Genomic DNA, 22,290 nt, shown 5'->3' with positions numbered 1-22,290 from the left:
GTTCGCTCGCCTCGGTACGGGCAATAGGTCGCCGGAGGAAGGAGCGAACGATGCAAGGAGTCTACGTCCTCGCCTCAACATGACAGACATGCCTATAAAGACTTCTGTAAGTCCCCTGTAATCACATCTCTCCATCTCGCCTTTGCCTCTCCCCCTCTGCGTCGTTAATCATGTATTCTTTCCGTGCAGCGACGTTAGCATTGTTTTTTTCAGCCTCATCAGTCATCTCTACCCCCTACATGCGCGCTCGTTCACCTATGTTGTCAAAGAAAACCATAATGTTCCTCGGGAATGGTCTAGCATTGGTTCTCCCCCGCCAGATCACATAATCAGGCTTCACATTGGCCTCAAGCAAGACCGATTTGACGAGCTTGAGAGGCATCTCTATGAGGGTATCGAATCCTCATCTGTAAATTGTACATGCTCGTTACTAATTTCGCAAAGTCTCTGATCCATTTAACCCTCGTTATGGGCAGCACCTGGATAAAAATAATGTTGAAAATTTAGTTAAACCGAGCCAGACTACGTCGGATTTGGTACACGAATTCCTCAAAGAACAGGAGATCAACGTTGGTTCGTTTGAATATTCGCCCGCAAGGGATTGGATCAAAGTATCATTGCCCGTCAAGGATGTCGAAAGACTGCTCGATACGAAGTACTCTGTCTATGAACATGAGGATGGCGACCGTTTGGTGAGAGCACCGACATGGTCTCTACCAGCGCATCTACACGGGCATATCGACACCATACAGCCCACAAATTCCTTCTTCCGCCCCCAAGGCAGGCGCATGACATACAAGACGATCACGCCTATTGAGCAGCTCAACCAAGCACCAAAGTATACTCTTCCAAGCCTGAACAATACCTCACCTGATAACATCACGGTTTCCGCAGCTTGTAATGCAAGCGCTGTGACTTCCCTTTGCCTTCGTACTCTTTACGGAACTTTGGATTATAAGCCGCAAGCACCGGACAAAGTCTCAATTGGGTTGACAGATTTCCTGATGGAGGCCAACAATCGCTCAGACGTGCGGATCTTCCTCGAACGTTTCCGGCCTGATGCAGTGTCTGCGGCAGACTCCTTCGCTGTTGATGTCATCAACGGCGGAGACAATCAGCAAACTCCAGATACGCCTGAACAGCTAGACGCTGGCAAAGACCTAGAAGGAAATCTCGACGCGGGTATGGTCTCCAATCCTGCCATTCTTCTCGGGCAATCTCTGATGAAAAGCAGAGACCATCCTCGGAATTGACTATCCCATCCCTCTAACGGCCTTTTCTACGGGCGGAATGATGCCCCCTTTCATCCCGGACCAAGTGACGCGTATGTATTCTGTGCGTTAGACGATGTATTCTTGCTTATTCTTGTAGCTGATGACACAAACGAGCCTTACGCGGAGTTTCTTGATTACATCCTGGGTCTGCCAAGTATCCCTGCGGTAATTAGCTCTTCCTACGGTGACGATGAACAGACCGTACCAGAGTCATATGCCACAAGAGTCTGCGCGAGCTTTGCCCAACTTGGTGCACGTGGCGTTTCTTTTCTTTGCAGTTCTGGCGATTCAGGTGTTGGGACTAGCGGTAAATGTGTCTCAAATGATGGCCAAAATACGCCCGAGTTCCTTCCCTCCTTTCCAGACGGTTGTCCGTATGTTACCAGCGTCGGCGCGACCAAGAATTTCAACCCAGAAGTTGCGGCCTTTGATGCCAGGAACAATTTTGCAAGCGGCGGTGGATTTAGCAACTACTTTGGGCGTCCCAAGTACCAAGATGTCGGCACCGTCGTTATGAACTACATCGACGGCTTGGCCGGTAAATTCGACGGACTTTACAATAAGAGTGGCCGTGCATATCCAGACATATCAGCGCAGTAAGTGATGTTTTCGGGGTCCTGACTCGAGAGATATGTCCCGTGACTCCTTCTCGCAGTCTAAAGCAGCATTGCTGACTCCGATTTGCTGAAGGGGTCAGCACTATGTGACTATCTGGAACGGAAGTGTCACGTTGCTCGACGGGACCAGCGCATCGTGCCCTACTGCTTCCAGCATTCTGACTCTAGTAAATGACGCCTTGGTTGCCGCCGGCAAGCCTGTCCTTGGCTTTCTCAACCCGTGGCTATATTCCAAGGGCTATGCGGCTTTCACAGACATTCTCAGCGGTTCCGCTATAGGGTGTAACTCGGACGGCTTTCCGGCAACGAAGGGTTGGGACCCGGTAAGATTGCGGATTTTACTTCTGTATTTAGTTTTTTATCATTTGTTCTGGTGGTTTCTAGTTCACTAATTTTTCTAGGTGACGGGTTTCGGGACACCTTTCTTCCCAAACGTCAAGTCTCTGGCTTTGGAAACTGTAGGTCAAAGTCCTAATGTGACTTCGTACAGACGCTTTCGGTAGTGAGCGAGTTGCAAAGACGGCTCATGGTGCATAAGGTGTCACTCTGCGGAGTTACGGGTAGGTCATAAAGAGTAAAAGAAAATGACAGCATGAAGTCTAGCAAGAGAAATCATCGCTGTCCCTAGTATGTATCTCTACCACTAGTTGTTCCATTATCAACCTATTTGACGTTTTGCACCTCCGATACTTTTCTAATGATCGAAGCTATGCCCACGAATCGAATGCCGTTCCGTACATGTGGCACAAATCATGATTCATATCCGTACTTCTTGCTTCCCAACGCTCCTTTTACCTTGCTTACTACCTTGTCTATCGTTGACTTTGGCTTTGAAGTACTCGATTCGGGGACAGAAGTGGGAGCAGAAACTTTCTCCGCCCTCTCTGGTTGGGGTTCTGGGGGCAGGAGGTTGGCTCTCGCGTATACTATGTCGACTGTGGGACTCATTGTTGCTTGATTTCTGGCTGGATTCCAGAGAGATGATGGGTGGAGTGAATGATGAAATGATGGTGAGGGTGTGCGTGATTTGAGACAACGTGGAGGAGGCTCCAATCAAGGTTCAATTTCTGGGGAAGAATCAGATGACTGTATGGTGCAGGTGGAGTATGTTTTATGCCAGACTTGATTGGGTTTTCGAGAACAACGGTATTCCTTGTGGGAATTGTAGTCACTTCGGCGGACTTGGAGGCTTGGGACACAGGATTCTTCAAGATTCAATTGGCACCATTTATATACACTGATCTATCTATCTACGTCAAAGTCAATTGACTCAACGCCGATGCAAGCCTGTATCATTGAAGTCACTAACGACTTCTCGGCCGAGAGACAATGAGTCAAAAAACGATTGTAGTCAGATCCATTTGTGCTAGGAACTTAGTCGTGAACGTAGCGAGTAGACATCACCAATAGCATCAATACGCTGTAATTGTGAGCCGTGTTCATGTATCTTTGCAATGGGCTCCTTTGTGAAAAGGGTTGCAACGCCTAGCTTGGAAGAGCAAGGGAGGTGCCGGCTTTGAGTCATTCAGGGGTCTAGCGGCACGGACTCTGGAGCTAGGAGCAGGTCATAATTGCCTAATGTGCATTACAAAGCCAGAGCTTACATGGAATGAGCACGGCGAAGAGGTTCTCGTAGACCTCGATACGCTTACGACGATTAGATCATCGGGCAAGAGAGGCTGTAGGACGTAACTGCGTCTGTGAGAGCATAACAGAGAACGTGCTTTGATGGTCTGTCGCCTTCGCAGGACCGCGGAGGGACCAACACTCGGGGAAGAAGAATTAGCATTCGTTGTCAGGGAGATCTAGCAGTGTGCAAAATAGCGAGATGCATTGACAGTCTACCTATACATGTAAGCCTCCATGCTCCACCTGACGAAATCTAGCAGGCAGGAAATACGCAATAGCCGTTCTTGTGCTGAGGAAAGTATGATGTGCCAGAAATACGAAGCGAGAAAGCTAGTAGAGCCTCCTTCTAGTTTGCTTATTGTAATGAGGTCGAATCTGAAAGCAATGAAAAGGTGCAAATCTTCCAGACAGTTTGTCCGAATTATGCAGAAGCTGGTACAACTTGGGCAACGTAGCTCAAGGCAATTGAGGCTCCTGCCGTAAGGCCATAGACCTGTACATACTCAGAAAGTGATTAATGAAGGCGAGTGGATAGGGGAAACCTACATGCCACATTCTCCATCCATATCCACATGCCTTGCATACCTCAGACAGTGTGCAAATGTACTGCTAATACCCTTGATGTGCCAACGGACAGCCATCACGAGAGGCGCAATGTTTCCAAAGATCCAGAGGCATTGCCGAGTGCTCCAGTGGCTCTTAGCATTTCTAATCTAGCCCCATTGGTTTTGGCAAAGAGCTCCTCCAACGTTGAAGAAACGCTCCGAGCCAAGCTCTCGAACTTGTCCTGATCCAGACTTTCAGCGGCTTCACGTGCTTCTTCAAGGCGGATTCTGACGGCTGCTGATCCTCGCTCCAGGCTTGCAGCAAATGCTTTCATAGCTTCGTATGACACGAGCATGTCGTCTCGTGCACGATGCATCTTACTATTAGCTTTTGTATTTCTCGAGCACTGTCATGATAAGTAGGCAATAAGATCTGTCTGGGCACGCAAAACGCTCACCTTGGATTGCTCCTTTTTCGCACGTTTTGGTGCGGGCTTGGCCTTGCTACTCCCTTTCTCCTTTCGCTTTCCGGCTGCCCTTGTCTCGAGCTTGGACGCTTTGTCTTTCTTATTGACCACGTAGCCGTCGATGAGTTTGGTCCTCAATTCCTCCTGAATCTCTTCGTTCTGCGTCTTTGATACTCGGAATGAAACAAGTCTGATATTGAAGGTTTTAAGCGTCTTGATATCCTTGATCGCGTTAGTGAAGCAGCAGTGCCCTTTGAGTGTCTCAATTCCATAGGCCCCCTTTAGAGTGATGTCCAGATGGGTGACGGGCAACGTCTTGAGTCGCTTCCAAAGTAGATTACTATTGAGCCCAAACCACTCAGATATGTGGGACTCAACCGATAGTTTTGTAAAGAGGTGGTGAACAGACGGCGCTAGGGCAAAGCCAATGAAATCGTGCGCAAAGTCGGGTCTAGTGAAGCAAAGCCGGTTGATGGTAAGTGGTAAATGACCAGCCTCTTTGTACACCTGACGGCATGTGCTTAAGAGGCTGGTGTGAATTGAGCCCCGGTGATAAGGGTTGTTTCGCCTAAGGCCTTCCTGGAGGAACGCGTAACCGTAGATTTTATCTCGAATCTCACTAGGCAGTCTGAGGAATGGAAGAATGCCTTTCCTGTCATATGGAGGACCATCCTCGTCCTCATGGATGCGCACGCCAGCCTCCCATCGAACGCCAATTTCTTCGTTCATGTCGTCGTGGCATTCACAGTGGCAATTTGTAGAGAGGCAAGTGTCCAGGGCTTCCTCGCTTTCGATTTCATCGAACTCATCAAACGGTATGCCCATTTGCTGAACATGCCAGCAGGATACGCAACAATCTGGATCATCGCAACTTCCAAAGCAGCTGTCACCACACCAGCCGCATACGGGCTCGTCGTCTTCACAGTCAGAGCACATTTCCTCGATCACTTTGGCATGAAGGAAGTCTTGACTGATCAAAGAAATGGCCCTATGCTGAATCCTTGGTTGACAAGGGAACGAAGTTCGCGAAACTGTGACTTATTTAAAAGGAAGTGTCGAGCCGAGACGCAATCACGCGCGCGTCACACGTTTACCCTTTTGGGAAACACTTACCCACCCACCCACCTTCTTAACTAGCTTTATGAAATCGGTGTCACACTGGCCAAAGCCAGGTCTTTTTTGGTCACCTTGTAGGCCGTGAGTGGGAGAAACGCCGAATCGTGTCCTGGCGCAATCTGCCAGCTTATGAAAAGGATTCTATCTCAAATGTGTTTGCATGATGGGCTGCAGAAAGAAAAGATTCTTACCGATCATCGAGCATTGGGTCCCGAGAAGACCTTTGCAAGCCAAGCGCTTCCGTTCTCTTGGTATTGCTGCCGGGTCACCAGCAGCGAAGAGAGAGCTGCTCTGTTCCCGGCGACACGAGCGCCCCCTAGCCATGTTGACTTGATGGGGCTATGTTATGTCAGAATGACAACACTGTGTAGACCGAAGTGAGCGGGGAGACCCACTCTTCAGCTTTCGCAACACGGACAACACACTCAGCAGGCGCCAATTGCCTGATTTCGGCTTCGCTAAACGTATGTCAGCACGCAATCAAATAGCTTCGAGGGTAGAGATGCCCACATTCGCGGCATGAAGCCATCGATCTTTGTGTTGCCCCCTACAACCAGAATGTTTGCCAGCAACACCGGCCACAGCCCAGTAGGCACGGCAGAGAGACTTTGAATAGCTGTCTCAGCAATGCCAGGCTGCCGTGAGCCAACATCCATCGGATTGAAAAGCAACTCAGGCACAGTAAACCTTTCATTACCAAGCGTCATAAAATCCTCAGCTACCTCGCTGGGGCCAGTCATCGCACCGATCTTCCTTAGTTTGGCGTTCAATGAGGGATCGTGAGGCCTCGCATATCCTTTCTTGTGGGAATTGTAGTCTGGTAGAACATAATCAACAACAATGTCTCGCTCACCTTCCCTAACTGTCTTTTGCGTAGTAGACGAGCCCTTCCAAGTCCTCTGGAGATCTCGTTTGTAGTCTTGACTAACGAAACAAATAGATTCCTTGACTTCATTCATAAGATGCACTTCATCTAACATGTTATAGTGGCGGATAGAGACAAGCTCTTTGAGGTAGTTTGTCAAAAACTTGCCTCCGATATCAAGCCGACGAATAGCCTGCTGAATTGGTCTCCCATGCAAGATTGGGGCTATAGTAGTATGAGAGAATCCAGAGTCAATCACCAAGACGCATTCAGCAGGCGAATGACTTCTGATTGCACCAGGCACGCCATCCTCAAAGAGCTGGGCAATATCATTGTATGCATTTAGCGATGGACCTACCTCACATCAGCACTGACGCAAAAATGGTGCCCGAAAATTATCACAGACCAATACAGCGATAGTAAGAGGCAAACTCGTACTCTTCAAAAACAATTTGATCAGTATTTGCTTGCAGGGCAGCGGGTGTATTTGGCGACTCCGTCAGTATGAGATTCGTTTCCTGCGGATCACACTACTAGCTTTTAGGCAATAAGTGTACGTGAGGAATTAACAGTCAAACCTGCAATCGTCCGCTCTTTTCAATAAATGTTTGATCCCAGATAGCCTTCTCAGCCTCCCAATTGACTAAATAACCTTTTTCGACAGGCCTTCGAAAAGCGATCTCACCAAAGTCATTGCACTTCTCAAGTTGAGAACCCACCCAAAGTCGCTTTCCTCGATCACGAGCTATGCAATTTGGGATTACATGGCAATCATCCTCAGTTGGGTTGTCTGCGACAAATCCGGCCTTGATCGTATAGCCTCCGTTATCTACGACCAAAGACTTACTTGGTAAAGGACGCTCTTGTTGCTTAGTGGCTCGAGGCATAGTACCTCACAGTAACAAGTAAATGTTCATTTGAGGTCAAGCAATGCTCGTACTGTGAATTCATAAATCTCACTGAAATAAGGTGGCGCTAAACCTCTTTTGTCAGCCCGCGTGAAATTTACAATAATTATTAGCATTTCTCCTCCACAATTCTCAACTATTCGATCGAACATGTCTCACTCAAATGTCCAAGCCGACTTTCTCGCCCTCCAGAAATCCCTCAGTAATCTTCGTGCCCTCCTGAGATCTTTCCAGACCGCCCTGCATTCTCCGACCCCACCGCCCCCACAAATGCAAAACGCACCCAACCCCTTCGCACTCCTCTCCGACGCCTCCAAGCTCTTGAAAGCCCAGACCACAAAGCTATCCTTGCTCCTTTTGCATCAGCCTTTCTCTCCAAAAGAAGTCAACTTCATCCTGAACACCCTTTTGAAAAGCGTTTGCCCAGCCTTGATGAGCGGGTTGGAGCTTTGCCCGCCGCAGCGATACACGAGGGTGCTGCATCAACATGTCAAGAGTTCGCTAGTGATCTTCTGGCGAGAAATGGGGAGCTTGCTGGCTTGTGTGCCAGAGAATCAACAAAACGCGAGGAACGACGACGACAGGGAGAAGGATGTGCGCTCGTCAACGGGCATGCTGTGGGACTCGAGTGATAAGCTTACGGAGGTGGCGGAGAAGGGCCTGGTCTGGTTTTTAGACCGGAAGGTCGGCGAGTATGCGGACCTGGTTGAGGATGCAATTAGGGAGTTGGAAGAATGGGACCCTGAGGACGAGGACGAGGATGATAAGGATAGTGATGCTGAGGAAGACATAGTGAAGACGCCGACGACTAGCGATGAAGAGAAAATGGAAATCATGTTGAGCATCTCCCCACAAATTGCGCTGAAGGCCAAAGTATTGAAAGCGCTCCGGCTAATCAGAATGCTTTACTCGGCTTTGCGGAAGCGTAGGGTAGCAACCTTTCCAAATATTCGGAAGTCCACAGCAGAATGTGACATGCCACTGTATGAACAAATATCAAGCCTCAATACCCTAGTTTCTACTACACAATTTCTTTCCGAAGAAACCGATGAGCTGGCGGGAGCTTTGTACGCCAACGATGTTGAAGCAGTCGGAGAGCGCTTGAAAGATTTACATGGTCAAGCTATCGGTTGCACCTTGATCCTGAAGAAAAGCTGGCATGGAAAAGAGGACGAGTTCAGTTCATGGACAGACAAATGGGCAGGCCGTTTGGAAGACCTGAAAAATAATTAAAGCATCAGAGTGATTCCTATTGATTTTCATGAGACATCTCTCATTATTCATATACCATCCAGGTTTCTTCATCCCACATGAAGATTTCAGGCATCATCTTCAATTCTACTCCTTAGCCAAGTAAGAATAGCTTCGCTACCCTTTTCTACTATATCTCGTCGCGGCACCCGAAATATATTCGCATCGACCAAGAACATTCGCAGACCTTCATAAGCTAGTACCCCTATCTTTGGTTCTAAAAAGCTGATCTCATTACTTTTGACGTCCAAACTTTGCAAGCCCCTCACAGATTCGAAAGACAAATCGGAGATGCTGTTGTCTGCAGCGAAAATAGACGTCAACAAAGGAAAATGCGAGCGAAGCTCTGGGAGCTTCACCAAACGGTTTCGGGATACGTTCAACTCTGATAATGACGGTGCGGTCAATGCAGAGAGAAGCGGTTCCAACGAGCCGATGGCGTTTGCTGATAGATCCAGTACTCTAAGCTTTGGTAGGCATAAGACTTCGAGCAGATACTTGTCACCTTGTAATTTATTGTGACTTATATCAAGCGAAACGAGTGTGTCAGCTAGTAAGTCGAGAACCAGAGGGACAATGGGGAGCATATTATGGTGGAGAAGACAAGTTTTAACTGATCCACTTTCGGCTAGCCCTTGAAGATCAGTGGCCTCAATGTCTGCGATATTGCTTCGCGACCGATCAACAACCCCGCCTGCTTGAATTGACCAAATATTTGAGGGCAATTCTCCTTGCTCCCCTTCTTTTTCATCATTATTCTGGCCAGAACCCGCATTTTCTTTGTTGCTGGCACTCGATTGGCAATGCCTGCTTCGCAACTCGCGCTTCAAATCCTCGGTATTCATGTTCAGCAGCCTTCTCTCCCTCAGTGGATTGTTTGCCAAGGAACAGACGACGAGATTTTCCATCAGACCGATATGATCATCCACATGGCGTATGTCATTCCGAGAAAGATCTGCGTTCCTCAATTTGGTCAAGCTAGCAAAACCTTCTGGTATAGACGCGAGCTTGTTGCCGTCAGCAACAAGAGTTGTCAATTCAGGTGAGCATGAAACGTCCGCCAGGGATGTTAGTCTATTCTGAGATATCTTGAGAATCTGCAAGGCAGGGATTTTCAAGTTTTCACAACCTGTAATTGAATCTAGGGCGTTGAAGGAGGCGTCGATGATTTTCAGTGATATTGATCTTTTGACCGAGACTGGTAATAACGAGCCTCGTAAGCTATTCTGCGAGACATCCAGGTCCTTAAGCGCAGTCACTTCCACCAAATCCGCAGGTAGGCTTGTTATCTTGTTTCCCGCCATTTTGAGGGTGTGTAGATTTGAGAGCCTAGCAATACCACGCGAGATTTGTGTGATGGCATTGTAAGACAGATCCAATGACTCCAGCCTTGATAGGCCATATAGCTCATGATTTACACATCCTTTGACCATGTTTTCCGCAACGTGCAGCTCACGCAGAGTCCGGATTCTCCCAATTGTCTTCAGATCTTCATTGTCAATCCGGTTCCGCGACAAGTTGAGTATTGTCAAACACTGAAGGTTCTCCATTCTATGTGGCAATGTTCGGAGCAGGTTTCCGTGCATATCAAGGTTCTCAAGCGATGCTAGTACTAATCCTTGAGAGTCCTCTTCTCCATTTGCAAAAGTCTCAGGCTTTCCCACAGGGAGAAGGCTGTCCTCGATATAAGTTATTTCATTGTCTGCCGCTATTAGCTTAACGAGATCTACGCTTTCCGCCCATGACCCATCTGCGATATCATCATTCATGTCATACATGCTGAGGATCTCGGCGGGTAATTGTTTCAAGCCCATCGCAGCGATGTTCAATTTACCGTCCATTCGAGCAGATCTTATGCGTTTGTTGAGAGATGCGCTATTATTACCGCTGAGTATGACTTCTGGAAACGAATCATTTCCAAATGCAGCACCAGGAGCATTTGGAAATGTCGAACCAGTACGATGTGCTGCCTTAGCTTTGGCAATAGTCTGGCGTAGCGCGGCAGAAGATTTAGGAGAATCTGTGATAGAGGAGAATTTTGTCGACGTCTCTATCTTTCCTTTTGGCTTTTCGTCGCTAAGTGTTCCGGGCCGCTTTGTTGGATGCTTTGAATCCCTACTGCTAGAAAAAGCAGGTTTTGGAGAGCCACGCACTGACCTGTCAGTCGCTTCTACAGCTACTCGCTGTCGAACTTGGCTCCTCGGCATCGGAGTCCTTGTTGCTGGCAATTTGGGAGCTATGCGACCCCTAGTATGCTGATTCTGTTCTTGTATTTGGCGATCTGAGTCTGCTGACTTACTCATTGAAGACCTACTGCCAATGGAACGGTCCAGCTTCGATTTGGCCGTGGATAGCGTTCGTGATTCAGACAAAATGTCTCTCCTCGGCTCCGGTGGGGTTGCAGCTGAGGTATTCCTCACGGGTGGGGCAATGGAGCGTTTCATTGGAGAGGCGGGTCTCGATGAAGAAAAACTTGGTGGCAGAGGGGGCACAGAATCCCGAGAGATGCTAGGTCTACGACTACTCAAAGAAGTATGTGGCCGTGTTGGCGATGTCATTGGACTTTGAGCAGTAAAGAAGCTCGACCGTCGGCGTGCAGGAGATGGCGTGGGAGGTATCCTTGAAAGTGTTTCCATCGTCCGATCCGATAACGAAGGCCGCGGCTTACGGGTTCTATTGTGAGAGAAGGCTTTCTCTGTCGAACTCTGGTCGACAGTAAAGTCCTGCGAGCTCTGGGGCAGAGAGCGATTGCTGTCTTCTTTCATCGTCCCATCTGCCTGAAGCGGAGTTTGGCTAGATGGTGGTATCGCAGACTGTGCTTTGCTAGGTCTACTGGGGTACTGGAAAGCTGAGCCAGATGGCTTTCGTTTGGCATTGAATATGGGAAGCTTGGACGCTCTTGGAATGCCCGAAACCCTTGGAGTCCCAGAATCCATCCTTGATGCAGTAGACCGCGAGAACAATAGAGATCATCGCATGATAGAACGCTATCAATCGATATCGAAGCCCTGCACGCAGGATATAGTCAAGAGCTACGAGATTGCTATGTCGTCGGTTGCTGGCAGACCAGCGGAGGTCAATAAGCTTGGTTACATTGCCGCCAACTTGTAATTTAGCGCGCCGTTGCTTCGGCAGCCGCACCGGTCGCACACGACCCATGCACGCTCTGCACGTGATCCCAACCTCCACCAGCCACCCCTCAATCCACGCAGAAAGAGTTGAAAGTCCTCAACCCGCAAAGGATACGGCTTCTAGCACAATGGTAGCGACTGTCTGGTACTATGTGGCATAAGCGTCCGACCGCTGAATCTGCCTTATCTAGCCCGTCCCTTACATTCTGTCCATAAGACAATCGCCTAGAAACCACATTACACCCTCCAGGCATTCAAACCCCCATGAGCACGGCTGAAGATACGGTCTCTCAATATGTCACAAACCACAATACCTCGAACGCCAACTCCCGAGCCGCTACTCGATGATGATCTGAGCTCAATCGCAAGCCCAACTCGCTCGAAGAGCCCTTTCTCTGGTTCTCATAGCCGCTTGTCAGCCATAATGACAACACCACCTCCTTCGACCCAAATTCCGAACCCGATTGCAAGGCCTTTGAGTGCGACTTCGTTTGATAGGGGGAGCTTTCACTCGCATCACCACCTCCGACATTGCGGCTGGAACCTCCGATATCCGCCGGAGCTCTATTTGGCGAAGTACCTTCCATGGAAACGGTTGAAGGTATGAATGAAGTCGAGGTTCGAAGCCTTCTTTCTGAGCTGTTACCGGCTTTGGGAGAAGCCAGGATTACTGCAGCCCATTCCAAACTTCAACATAGTCTTCTCACCATTGAGACGGAAGAATCAAAGAAGAGAGCTGAAGTTGAGCATGAAGCGACAAAGCGCGAGGTTCAAGTACTTCAGGAAAACAGTCCTGCCCCTGCTCACGTGATGAGCCCGATCGCGTCTCCACAAACACCTTCTCAAAGGACTACGGAGATTGCCCTGTCACATTGTCGAGACTTGCAACGAGAAAATGGAGTGCTTGAGAAACGGCTGAAAGCCTCTAAGAAGCTGATTGCTCGGTTGGATAGCAAGAATGCTGATCTCACAGACCATATCCAATTACTTCGCCAAAGAATCAAAGACAACCGTAATCATATGAACGACCTGCAGGACCGTGGCATCATATCACTCACTGGTACGCCTCGTCATGAATTCGCCACCCCAAATAATAGGGAACCCCCGAGAACACCGGCTACTCGTCGATTAGCTGAAGACATTGGCAGTCGGCAGACTCCTTCGCAAACTCCCTTCGATACCCTCCTACAGGCTGCGAATCTGAATAGCGCGGGTTTTAGTGTTCCCTCAAGTCCCAGCCAACAGCGACAGAGGGGGGTTCACAGTCACATGCGTGGGACACACTCACTTTCATCGTTACCGACGACTCCTCAGCGGAGGCCAGTCACTGCAGAAGCAACTATGACTGGGCCGTCAGGGAGGTTTGAAGACCATAAGGTCAACTTTTCAGCTTCAGGTACTCAAAGCCGACCACAGGATGACCGTGAGAGTACAATCTCCGCTTCAGATAATGAAGACAACCTGGATGATGAAGACGGCCTTCCGGGCTCGCAAGCGAGTCAAGTTGCTTCACAAATGCTCCGTCGGACGTTGGAGGGACAAAATAGCCACAGATCTCCCTTGAAAGAGCATCTGAGTCCTAGTCCAATGAGACAGTCAAAGCTATTTGGTCACACGAAGAAGCCTGGTACAATGCCATTGAAACGACCGGCGGACGATGATGTCTACGATGATTCAATCAGAAAGAACAAACTGCAGAAGACAGCACATCGAGGTTCGGATAGGATAGGCTTGGGGATTGGAAGCTGGCCAAGCCCTGGATGATGGGTGATCTGAAATTTTGATTACTAGCTTGCTTCGTAGTTCACCAGAGTACCCCTTAGTTATGCTTATTGCCAAAGTGCTATGCAAAATCAAAGAATCGACATGATGATCGAATATCCTCTGCAGTCCTTGCAGCTCTAACCTCCAGGATGTCCCGATCGCGATAAGTCCCTGAAATTTGCCCAACAGTACGTGTTCATGTGTACTGGGAAGTCAAGGAACTCATGTCTTGTTAGATCAAAGCCAAAACAATGGATCTCACTCTCCAAAATATTCCTCACCACAGATCCTTCAAGGACTTTCGTCAGCCCTTTGCGTCTCGACTACATCATCATTCGGAATCCTGCCATTTTGGTATTGCCACAATCGACTCAACTGTCTGACAGTCTTTCCTTTTGCCTCATCTGCAACTAACCTGCCTGTGGGCGTCCGAGAAAAGGTCATCACAACACTGCCGTCTTTCGATCCGTAGCCCCTTCGTTCCCCATTCCCAAAATCTAGCATGCCTTTCGACTTCAATTGTTCAAGTTCTTCCGCGGCAACGGTTTCTCTTCTTGCGACTGTGACCTCATCAACGTTGACGACGCGATCGAGGAAGGGCTCCATTAATTGGTTCTTCTTGCCTAGCCGTTGACGCTCTGGCTCAAGGTAAGGAAACATGGCATCGAGATAGTGTTGAGCGAACATGTGGCCTCAAATAGGAGTCAGAAAATGATTTTTCGATGATGAAACGGATTTATTTACCTGAAGTCGCCATGTTCAGAAACACGGCACCAAAATAACGAGTTGATAACATTGTTTGTGTACTATGAAGAACGCCCCAACGTGGGACCATATCATACTCATTCGCATAGCTGAAGGCTTATTACTTCCTGATCCGTCTGGACTTAGGAAACGATTGAAACTTACTGCTCAACGTGAGAGATGACGTATCGGGATCTCTTGAGACCCTTACTAATCGTGAAATGCTCATCCTTTTCGGGGACAGCTACCGTTGACATTGGAGGGTTAGAAAAATGTGAAGCGGCTGACCCGAAAGTGTAGACCTCGAGTTTCGACATGATTGAAGCAGGCAACTCCGAGAACAGTTCGTCCAAAACTAGAGAAATGATTATTCCACCTTGTGAATGGCCAATCAAGATCACCTTTGAGACCCATGGATCGCAGATGATGACCTTGATTTGCTCGTAGGCTACCCGTACATCCGTTGTTGTATAGGCGAAGACACGCTGCACCAAGCACTCCAGAATATCGGCTAGCAGGCCATACGTCTGGTTATGGATGCCCATCCTTCATCAAATCAGAGTCAGCATTGCTTCTTAAGACTGCGAGAAGGAGTCATAGAACACGTCTTTTGAGTCATGACTCTGAAAACATCACTCACACTTGGCGACCAAAGACCTGTGCCAAACGGTTGACATCTCCTTGGAAATTGCCTTGACCACATGCACAACCATTGATGAAAACCCACCGCTCGCCTTTGTGCTGACTGACGGTGGATTTGCTTGTGTCGTCGACCTCGGAATAAACGATTCTGGGTCCTTCCATAGGCAGTACGATCAATTTGACCAGAAGGACTTCAATGCAAACAAGAAGTAGAAACCCAAGCCCGGGAAGAACGATCATCGCCGGTAAGAGTACGATAAGGAAAATAGCTTGGAGAATAAGTAGGAGTATTTGAAGTATTGTCTCCTTTGTGTGCCTAGCACTGGGATACAGCTCGCCTTGCCCATCTCTTGTGTGGTAGGGTAGGAAAAGCCAGGGAAGATAAGGGAGCGACTTTACCAGTGTGCCAGCGTCTTGGAGGAACAAACGCAAGGGACTTTGGCGCAAAGCTCGCTTCGAGGCGATTGCTAACGGGTCTACCTGGGTTGGCACATAGTAAATTTGTTTCTGAACCTCAACACCAGCCTTTGTACGAGCCATCTTAATAAAGTGTTGGCGCGCAGCGAGCAACGTTTGAGTACTTCGATCAAAAAGCCATAGATAGTGACGTCGAAAATGTACACGATGCGCTTTGAGAATACCTGTTAAGAATAGGTCCTTTGCAGGCATGAGCAGCTGATCACATGCTCAGCTGACGTACCAGGCTTCAGTTGGCACCAGCTGCAGTGCTCAGGTGAAACTTCGTTCACCCTGCGGAGAGACCACGTATCGACTGTGGCTAAATTGAGTTGCCTGGTGAACGTTGGGGTTACCACGGAAGCAGACCAGAATGAAATGCGAATCTCAGCCGACGCCCTGAACGTTCCTCGGGATATGCTTTGCTATGCTGTAAGGGATCGCTGCACGTCTGACAGTTAATAGTAATACTCTTCGACGACTCTCCATTCAATGTCATTGTCGTCGCTCTGCATCACAGAAGTAGCCCCAGTCTTCCCGTCGGTCTTCTCACATATGGTTTCGCAGGGCAAGACACCGTTCCCAATCCTGTAGACGCAATCCCAGTTCTTTTGCCTTGTCACGCCTTGACAATCTTCGAGCAGTTCGGTCTGCTCTCGCCGACGCCATCTTTCAGCGGTCAGCTGTTCTTCATCCTTCAATATCCCCTGACACCATCCCCCAACCTTGACGACTAGGCCTTTGACCCTTTTCCCAGGGTCCTCGCCTCTAACAACTATGCTGCTCTTATTGCCCTTCTTTCCGAAGGCTTCGACCGGTAGATCTTCCCACATCTCTTCGTACTTCTGCTCCAACCCGGTATGGGTATCGACATTCACGCCCTCCTCGAGCACAAGCCCATCTTCCTGAAGTCTCATGTCTGCTTCATCACTTACGGCTGCATCACTCTGATTGTCAATCCAGTGGTCCCAGACTGTATGCCAACGCATCAATTCTCCATTCTCATTCTTAGTCTCCTTCGAATTTCGGGATCTTCCTGCGAAAGCCCACTGTAAAGTCGCACCGGTGAAGACATGGTTCTCCTTATGGTGGTCCTCTGTAATTATGCGAATATCGACGAAGTAGGCATCTTTTGACTGCAACACGATTGTAGATGTTGGCTCTATGCTTTCTCCTGGTACCTAGATTGCGAATCTCAGTATGATACGTACATTCCGGACAATTTCAGACGGACTAAACGGTAGTGCTTCCGCAGTGAGATGAAGGGCACGCCCATGTGAAGAGATCAGCCAGCAGTGTTGGCAACGGTTTCCAGATTGTCAGTTTCTTAACAATTTAGATGGTAGTTTAAGCTTGTCAATAGTCGGATTTGACCTCGGTTTGAAGCTCGGAAATCGATCTTTAAATCGTTGCCAAATCTGGATCGTCAGCGATTGCCTCTACTGCCCCCAAAATGGCAAAGCTGAGATTGTCAACTAACAAATTTCTACGAGTCTAGGATTGGGCAAAACGCTTAAATAGAAGTGTGAAAAACAGTCACTAGCGATGATCCGGTACCGCATCTCGACTGTTGCAGCTTGTACTCCCTATATCCATGATAGAAAGATATTATATTCATCTTACAATTCCTACACCGGTGAACGCTGCTGCCGCCCAGGTATGATATATGCGAACCAGGACGTTCTCAGGCCGTCGTGATACTTCTTCTTTCAAGCGGCACAAAATACTTTTCTTTGGACCATCCCGAGCGAATACTAATGCCGACGCATCCGGTCAAATGATCATACATCGTCATTGTTGTTCATCGAAAGTCACCCCTTGAGAGTAAAAGTCCTCGAGAATGCTCGCAAGGACGGGAGCTACGCTTTCGTCCGTGGTTCGAATGGTGACGCGAAAAAGCTATCATCACTGTCAATGTGACGGACACATAATAAAAGGGGTATTTCATACCTGAGAGTCCCAATTTGGCTCCAGCCGCATCAGGCAGCCCACCTTGCTGGAACTTGTATGACAGACGCTCGCTCCGACTACATTCCTCTCATTTGAATCAACATTTTTCAACACCTCCCATCCAAGCCTTTCAGTTATTTGCTTCATCCAGTCCATATCACCCATCCGACGACCATTGGTTAACCCGAAGACCCGTTGCGATTCTCGAGGTGCTCCACCAATCTGACGCCAACGTTTGAAAAAGTCATCAGCATCTAGCGGCGCTTTATCTATGTATTTGTGTAACAGTACAGGTAGTTGAAGGGTCAGAGCTTGTAGTGCGCCCGCAAGATAACTAATACGAATCGTTGGTGGGAGCGAAAAAGCGGCTTTAGCTTCGAACATTGTGGTCTGCTGTGCCTGCTCTTGAGAGTTGATGTTCGTCTCTGGGACAAATTTCGTATCAAGTCGCAATTGGGAAGCCGGGTTAGGGTTGTCGAGGGTAGTTGTGAAGGAAGCAATGGCAGACGAAGAGCGATTTGTGAAATAAAGGATGAGACAACCTAAAGCACCGCGGTACTCTGAGCGAAGACCGACCTGAATCTGTGCATCCTCATAGAGGACACCCTCTGCCCTAGCTAAGAGTCGACGATAGCCAGGTTCCCAACCAGGAGACAAATGAGCTGCTGAGGCAAAATTTGGGGGTTTAGAAGACGGCCCATTGACTAGACCCTCCAAATCAGCTGAAGAACCGTTCAGCTTTGGCGAGCCTGAACCGTTTGTGAGTTTCGTGGTGCTGTCGGTAGGAGATAATGTTCCGTTTGCATTGGGCGTAAAGGAGCGCTTGAGTCCACGGGCTTGAGCTAGTTGGTTTTCCTTTGCATCTGCATTGGCCCCTCGCCCGCCAACTATATAGGTGCGTTTGTCACTCGTTGTAGCATGTTTACTATGCAGTCTAGAAAGGAGCGCGGAAGTTCGTTCTGGAAAAGGCGGCATCTCATCGCAGACGGTGCGCAAGAGGTCGTCGGTTGGTAGCGTAGCAAGTGAGAGGTACTCGCAAGCACGTTGTTGAAGCTCCGAATCAAGAGTATGGCTGTATGCGGTGAAAACATGGAGAAGCTGAGGCTTAATCTCAGGGAATAGATTAACAAATTTGATGAAAGAGGATAACAGGATGGCTCTGGTGCTTGAGGAGCAACCCTGCATTTTATGCTGCAATGCCAGGAATTGCTCGATGGGACTACAGCCCCTTGTGTCGGCTATCAGATGACCAAATTCGCCGAGAAGGTATCCTCCAATCTTGACAAGAGTCTCGTGACACTGCTCAGCTTTCAAGTATCTCAAGATGTTCTGAGCTGCGTATATCTGCAGCTCTTCGTTGTTTGTGACAACTTGAATGACCCGATGCCAGACTTCATCACTGACATGATCGCCCGCCATGGCAATCAGTCGCAATGAGATATCGACGTACCACTGTACATCTGTGGCATACTTCTCGGTCAGTATCGCAATCTTCAGCACCATTTCTTCACGTATGGCAAAATCAGCGCTCTCGAGATATTTCAGTAACTCATTAACGATTGGCTGTGAGTTGGTCGAATCACACATGCTGTAGAGAAGGTCCAAGCCCTTCCTTCTCACACTAATGTCTCGGTCGCGCAAAGCTCCCATGATTATATTCTGGTGCCGCTTGATAGGATCTAAGGTTTCTGCTCGAGCAGCGAAGTGTGTCATCGCCTCAAGACCTAGATATCTAATATTAGTCTCACGAGACTGAATAAATTTCCCAAGCCTCGAGGATATTTGCACCATCAATTGATGCTCGTCGTCGAGGTGTATCACAAGATTGATGGCTTCAAATAGCACTGCATTTTGGGCATTATTTTGTTGCACGTTCTTAGGCATAAGCATCGCTTCGTGAAGTATTTGCTGTAACGATTCTCTGATAGTGCCACGTACATATGTGTCCTCTAACATGGAATTAGCATCTCGCTGTGGCCTTATTATCTTTCATAATCTCACCTGAAGGGGGAAAGTACTGCATGAGTCGTAGTAGCTTTACCTGTATCCATGGACAGGGCACCTTGTAGTAGAGGTAATCAGGGGAGATGTCGCTGTCGACAACAATTCTTTTCAAGCGCTGTGCTGCTTTGACATAAGCTCCTTTATATTGGTCCTGCTGATCTTGCGCTAGTGCCATTACGAGTGAGGTGATAGAAAGCGTGACACCCATATCTGGGTCGTCCATGAGGGATATTATTCGTTCGGCCCATTCTTGCTGGACTATACTTGGATACTTTCTGTACAGCCGTAGGAGTGTAAGTGCGGCCTTTTTCTTGACAAAAGCTTTGGAGGTACTTGTAGCAATTAGCATCGGTATGTTTGACAGGATATGCCGCCTACGGAGATATGAGTAGCCGATGAACGTCTCCACTCAAAGCCTCCCCCATTTCCCTACCTCCAACGTTTGCTATTGCATGCAGCGCTAAGCAATTGAAAAGTTCGTTGTGATCCATTAGATCCTTGCGGATGCTGTTGACAACGAGGTGAAGCAGCTCATGTTGTTCGTGAAGGAAGAGAGTAACGGCAAGGTAACCAATCTGCTTCTCTGAAAATTTGTTCGCCGATATAAGATTGACAGCTTCAAGATGGCCAAAGTCGACATTCCAACCCAGGATATAGATGTACAACAGCTTGCATACGTACTTTTTCTTGTGATAGCCATTGAGGTTCCCATCTTTGAACTTCTGCCGTATATTTGCAAGCTCTTTATTTATCCTCTTCTCTTCCAAGTCTCGCGCTCTTGCATTTCGAAGGTCCGCTATGAATTGCACAAGGCCTCGCATTGACGTTTGACCACTCCCACTTGACCTCCCAAGAAAACCGCTTGCCGCCGACGACGCCATCTCCAGAGGGCCGCCAGCGTTTCTTGGGCACCAACCCTAGTTTTTATCGTATAATACTGTTAAGCCGACTATTCATCATAAATCAATCTCATCGTTCGAGGAAGCAGTGCTGTTAGCAGCAGCTTGGGCATTGGCGCTCTCTTGGTCATCGGTGGTTTCCGTCAAAGGACTTCAAAATCCCACATGTTTCTCACGAATTTGATCTCACTTGCGAGGCCGCGGACGTCTTAGCCTCAAATTGACAATTATCACAGAGTTGCGCCGATACATCCTCAAAATGCGACTTGCTGCAGAATGTCACTGGTGCCAGCAACGGAAACAATTCCGAAGAAAGGCTTGGTATGCAGTGGTAGGGCTGACTTAGCGAGGTTTCCCACTTCCGTATGTAGGACGCTCGTTACTCCCGTTGAACGCGACATAGACAAGGACAGGGTATTGTTCACTGTGTGGTCATTATGGTAATACACATATCCTAGCACTTCAGTTGCAGGACTCAAGGCAAGAAATTTTGCAGCTCATAGGCTAATTTCTGCAGGCCATCAAACACAATCAACAGATCCCACACAACCGTAGTTTTGCATCCTCCTGAGTTACAATTACGTGTTCATTGACATCGCACAGACTTCCGAAAGGACTGGCAACGTCGAGTCCGTACACACTTCGATCAGGTATGCTCGCTCTCAATACCGAGCTTCCCCGCTTTGTAGGTTGACGTCTGCTTCCAGCCCGGAAGGAAATCCCGACGCCGCGATGCTCGTAAAGCAAAGGCAGCTGCAGTGGCCCCGCGGCCTGTCGATAAACTCAGGCCTGTCGTTCGTTGCCCAACAATTAAATACAACCGTCGCGTCCGCGCCGGCCGCGGTTTCAGTCTCACAGAACTAAAAGTATGAAGCGTGAATATAACTACATTTGAAGCACATGATGCTAAGTTTGCCGCAGGAAGCGGGCATACCAAGAAAATTAGCTCCTACAATTGGGATTTCTGTCGACCCTCGTCGCCAAAATTTGTCTGAAGAGTCTCTTGTCGAAAATGTCAAGCGACTCAAGGCCTACCGTGCGCGCTTGATCCTCTTCCCACGTAAATCCGGTGAACACAAGAAGAACGACTCTTCGAGGGAGGAGGTCGAGGCAGCCCTGAAGTCAGACAATATCACAAGTAAAACGCATTCTGTCCTACCGGTCGCGAACGTCGCAAGGGCAGAGGCTGTGAGTGAGATTTCGCGAAGTGACCTGCCTAAGGGAACCGAGAAAGCGTATCGAACACTCAGAGATGCTAGGAGCGAGGCAAGGTTGGTTGGCGTTAGGGAGAAGCGAAAGAAGGCCAAGGAAGAAGAAGCTACCGCCACGAAGAAATAGAGATTGATGCAATTGAGATGTAGGGCGTCATGAATGTGTGGAGCGGGGGGCTCATTTTGCAGAATTGCTCAGGTCGCCGTACAAAGAGCGACAACAGCAAAAGACATCACTCCAATCGTGATCTCGTCTATCCCATTTACTAGCTGCTTTCTGTCGGGACGATTGCGTTAAAGGCTCCACTTGCGCCATTTTCGTAAATCTAGCATTTGCTCATGGATTCGTGACTTCGATAATACCAAGCTTCCCTATTTCCTTCTGCTATAGACCGATCGAGAGCGTGATCCTACTGGGCAGCCACCGGGGGAAGCAAAGCAGAATATGTTTGTGAAGGATCCGGTAGCTTCACGGTCAGCATCTCAAACAATTATCCCAAAAATTGGAAGGTTTCTCTAATGCCGTTGTCTAGGACCCAAATGTTTTCTGCTTATCGTGTAAAAGCTGTCCTTACTTCTGAGCTAACTCCAAATAAAGACATTAGAGCCGCATGTATGCGTGCGACCTATGATCGCAATATGTTCAGTGATTTTTTTCACATGCAAATTCTGGTCATAAACGTATGTGGGTCTTTGAGCGCCGATAGCTTCTCATTCCTCGATCGCCCTGAAGCTCCCACCGTAAGCTCCAGCTGTGGGCCGAATAAGAGAATTCGTGCGTGGATCTTCGAAGTTGTATAGAAGGTGAACACTGTGG

The 22,290-nt window shown here is 48.4% G+C and overlaps 11 protein-coding genes across 11 annotated transcripts; 5 read left to right on the top strand and 6 right to left on the bottom strand.

Moving 5' to 3' along the window:
• Positions 1 to 79: 79 nt before the first annotated feature.
• On the top strand, positions 80 to 2,849 carry KY384_005440 (uncharacterized protein; the record flags this gene model as incomplete). Its single annotated transcript, XM_044813941.1, has 7 exons — positions 80 to 106; positions 477 to 1,182; positions 1,235 to 1,324; positions 1,372 to 1,870; positions 1,965 to 2,214; positions 2,293 to 2,349; positions 2,520 to 2,849. The coding sequence occupies 7 exons, from the start codon at positions 80 to 82 to the stop codon at positions 2,847 to 2,849; spliced, it is 1,959 nt and encodes a 652-aa protein (XP_044669242.1).
• Positions 2,850 to 4,160: 1,311 nt separating this feature from the next.
• Positions 4,161 to 5,357, bottom strand: KY384_005439 (uncharacterized protein; the record flags this gene model as incomplete). The annotated part of the gene is made up of 2 exons (XM_044813940.1): positions 4,161 to 4,472; positions 4,524 to 5,357. The coding sequence occupies 2 exons, from the start codon at positions 5,355 to 5,357 to the stop codon at positions 4,161 to 4,163; spliced, it is 1,146 nt and encodes a 381-aa protein (XP_044669241.1).
• A 485-nt stretch (positions 5,358 to 5,842) lies between these two features.
• On the bottom strand, positions 5,843 to 7,400 carry KY384_005438 (uncharacterized protein; the record flags this gene model as incomplete). Its single annotated transcript, XM_044813939.1, has 5 exons — positions 5,843 to 5,987; positions 6,044 to 6,106; positions 6,159 to 6,867; positions 6,920 to 7,043; positions 7,092 to 7,400. The coding sequence occupies 5 exons, from the start codon at positions 7,398 to 7,400 to the stop codon at positions 5,843 to 5,845; spliced, it is 1,350 nt and encodes a 449-aa protein (XP_044669240.1).
• Positions 7,401 to 7,571: 171 nt separating this feature from the next.
• Positions 7,572 to 8,654, top strand: KY384_005437 (uncharacterized protein; the record flags this gene model as incomplete). Its single annotated transcript, XM_044813938.1, has 1 exon — positions 7,572 to 8,654. One exon carries the CDS (start codon positions 7,572 to 7,574, stop codon positions 8,652 to 8,654), a length of 1,083 nt encoding a protein of 360 aa, XP_044669239.1.
• Positions 8,655 to 8,740: 86 nt separating this feature from the next.
• On the bottom strand, positions 8,741 to 10,975 carry KY384_005436 (uncharacterized protein; the record flags this gene model as incomplete). Its single annotated transcript, XM_044813937.1, has 1 exon — positions 8,741 to 10,975. One exon carries the CDS (start codon positions 10,973 to 10,975, stop codon positions 8,741 to 8,743), a length of 2,235 nt encoding a protein of 744 aa, XP_044669238.1.
• A 16-nt stretch (positions 10,976 to 10,991) lies between these two features.
• On the top strand, positions 10,992 to 11,783 carry KY384_005435 (uncharacterized protein; the record flags this gene model as incomplete). The annotated part of the gene is made up of 2 exons (XM_044813936.1): positions 10,992 to 11,204; positions 11,526 to 11,783. 2 exons carry the CDS (start codon positions 10,992 to 10,994, stop codon positions 11,781 to 11,783), a joined length of 471 nt encoding a protein of 156 aa, XP_044669237.1.
• Positions 11,784 to 12,098: 315 nt separating this feature from the next.
• Positions 12,099 to 13,567, top strand: KY384_005434 (uncharacterized protein; the record flags this gene model as incomplete). The annotated part of the gene is given in 2 exon segments (XM_044813935.1): positions 12,099 to 12,404; positions 12,422 to 13,567. 2 exon segments carry the CDS (start codon positions 12,099 to 12,101, stop codon positions 13,565 to 13,567), a joined length of 1,452 nt encoding a protein of 483 aa, XP_044669236.1.
• A 291-nt stretch (positions 13,568 to 13,858) lies between these two features.
• Positions 13,859 to 14,324, bottom strand: KY384_005433 (uncharacterized protein; the record flags this gene model as incomplete). The annotated part of the gene is made up of 2 exons (XM_044813934.1): positions 13,859 to 14,259; positions 14,312 to 14,324. 2 exons carry the CDS (start codon positions 14,322 to 14,324, stop codon positions 13,859 to 13,861), a joined length of 414 nt encoding a protein of 137 aa, XP_044669235.1.
• A 148-nt stretch (positions 14,325 to 14,472) lies between these two features.
• KY384_005432 (uncharacterized protein) lies at positions 14,473 to 15,493 on the bottom strand (the record flags this gene model as incomplete). Its single annotated transcript, XM_044813933.1, has 3 exons — positions 14,473 to 14,857; positions 14,952 to 15,144; positions 15,391 to 15,493. 3 exons carry the CDS (start codon positions 15,491 to 15,493, stop codon positions 14,473 to 14,475), a joined length of 681 nt encoding a protein of 226 aa, XP_044669234.1.
• Positions 15,494 to 15,867: 374 nt separating this feature from the next.
• Positions 15,868 to 20,184, bottom strand: KY384_005431 (uncharacterized protein; the record flags this gene model as incomplete). Its single annotated transcript, XM_044813932.1, has 5 exons — positions 15,868 to 16,590; positions 17,225 to 17,308; positions 17,360 to 19,308; positions 19,361 to 19,695; positions 19,742 to 20,184. 5 exons carry the CDS (start codon positions 20,182 to 20,184, stop codon positions 15,868 to 15,870), a joined length of 3,534 nt encoding a protein of 1,177 aa, XP_044669233.1.
• A 730-nt stretch (positions 20,185 to 20,914) lies between these two features.
• KY384_005430 (uncharacterized protein) lies at positions 20,915 to 21,600 on the top strand (the record flags this gene model as incomplete). Its single annotated transcript, XM_044813931.1, has 2 exons — positions 20,915 to 20,947; positions 21,184 to 21,600. 2 exons carry the CDS (start codon positions 20,915 to 20,917, stop codon positions 21,598 to 21,600), a joined length of 450 nt encoding a protein of 149 aa, XP_044669232.1.
• Between the last annotated feature and the right edge of the window lie 690 nt (positions 21,601 to 22,290).

The sequence above is a fragment of the Bacidia gigantensis genome, assembly GCF_019456465.1.
Source record: "Bacidia gigantensis strain McMullin 20006 chromosome Unknown contig_245, whole genome shotgun sequence".
Taxonomy (NCBI): domain Eukaryota; kingdom Fungi; phylum Ascomycota; class Lecanoromycetes; order Lecanorales; family Ramalinaceae; genus Bacidia; species Bacidia gigantensis.
This window is presented reverse-complemented; position numbering and strand designations above follow the sequence as displayed.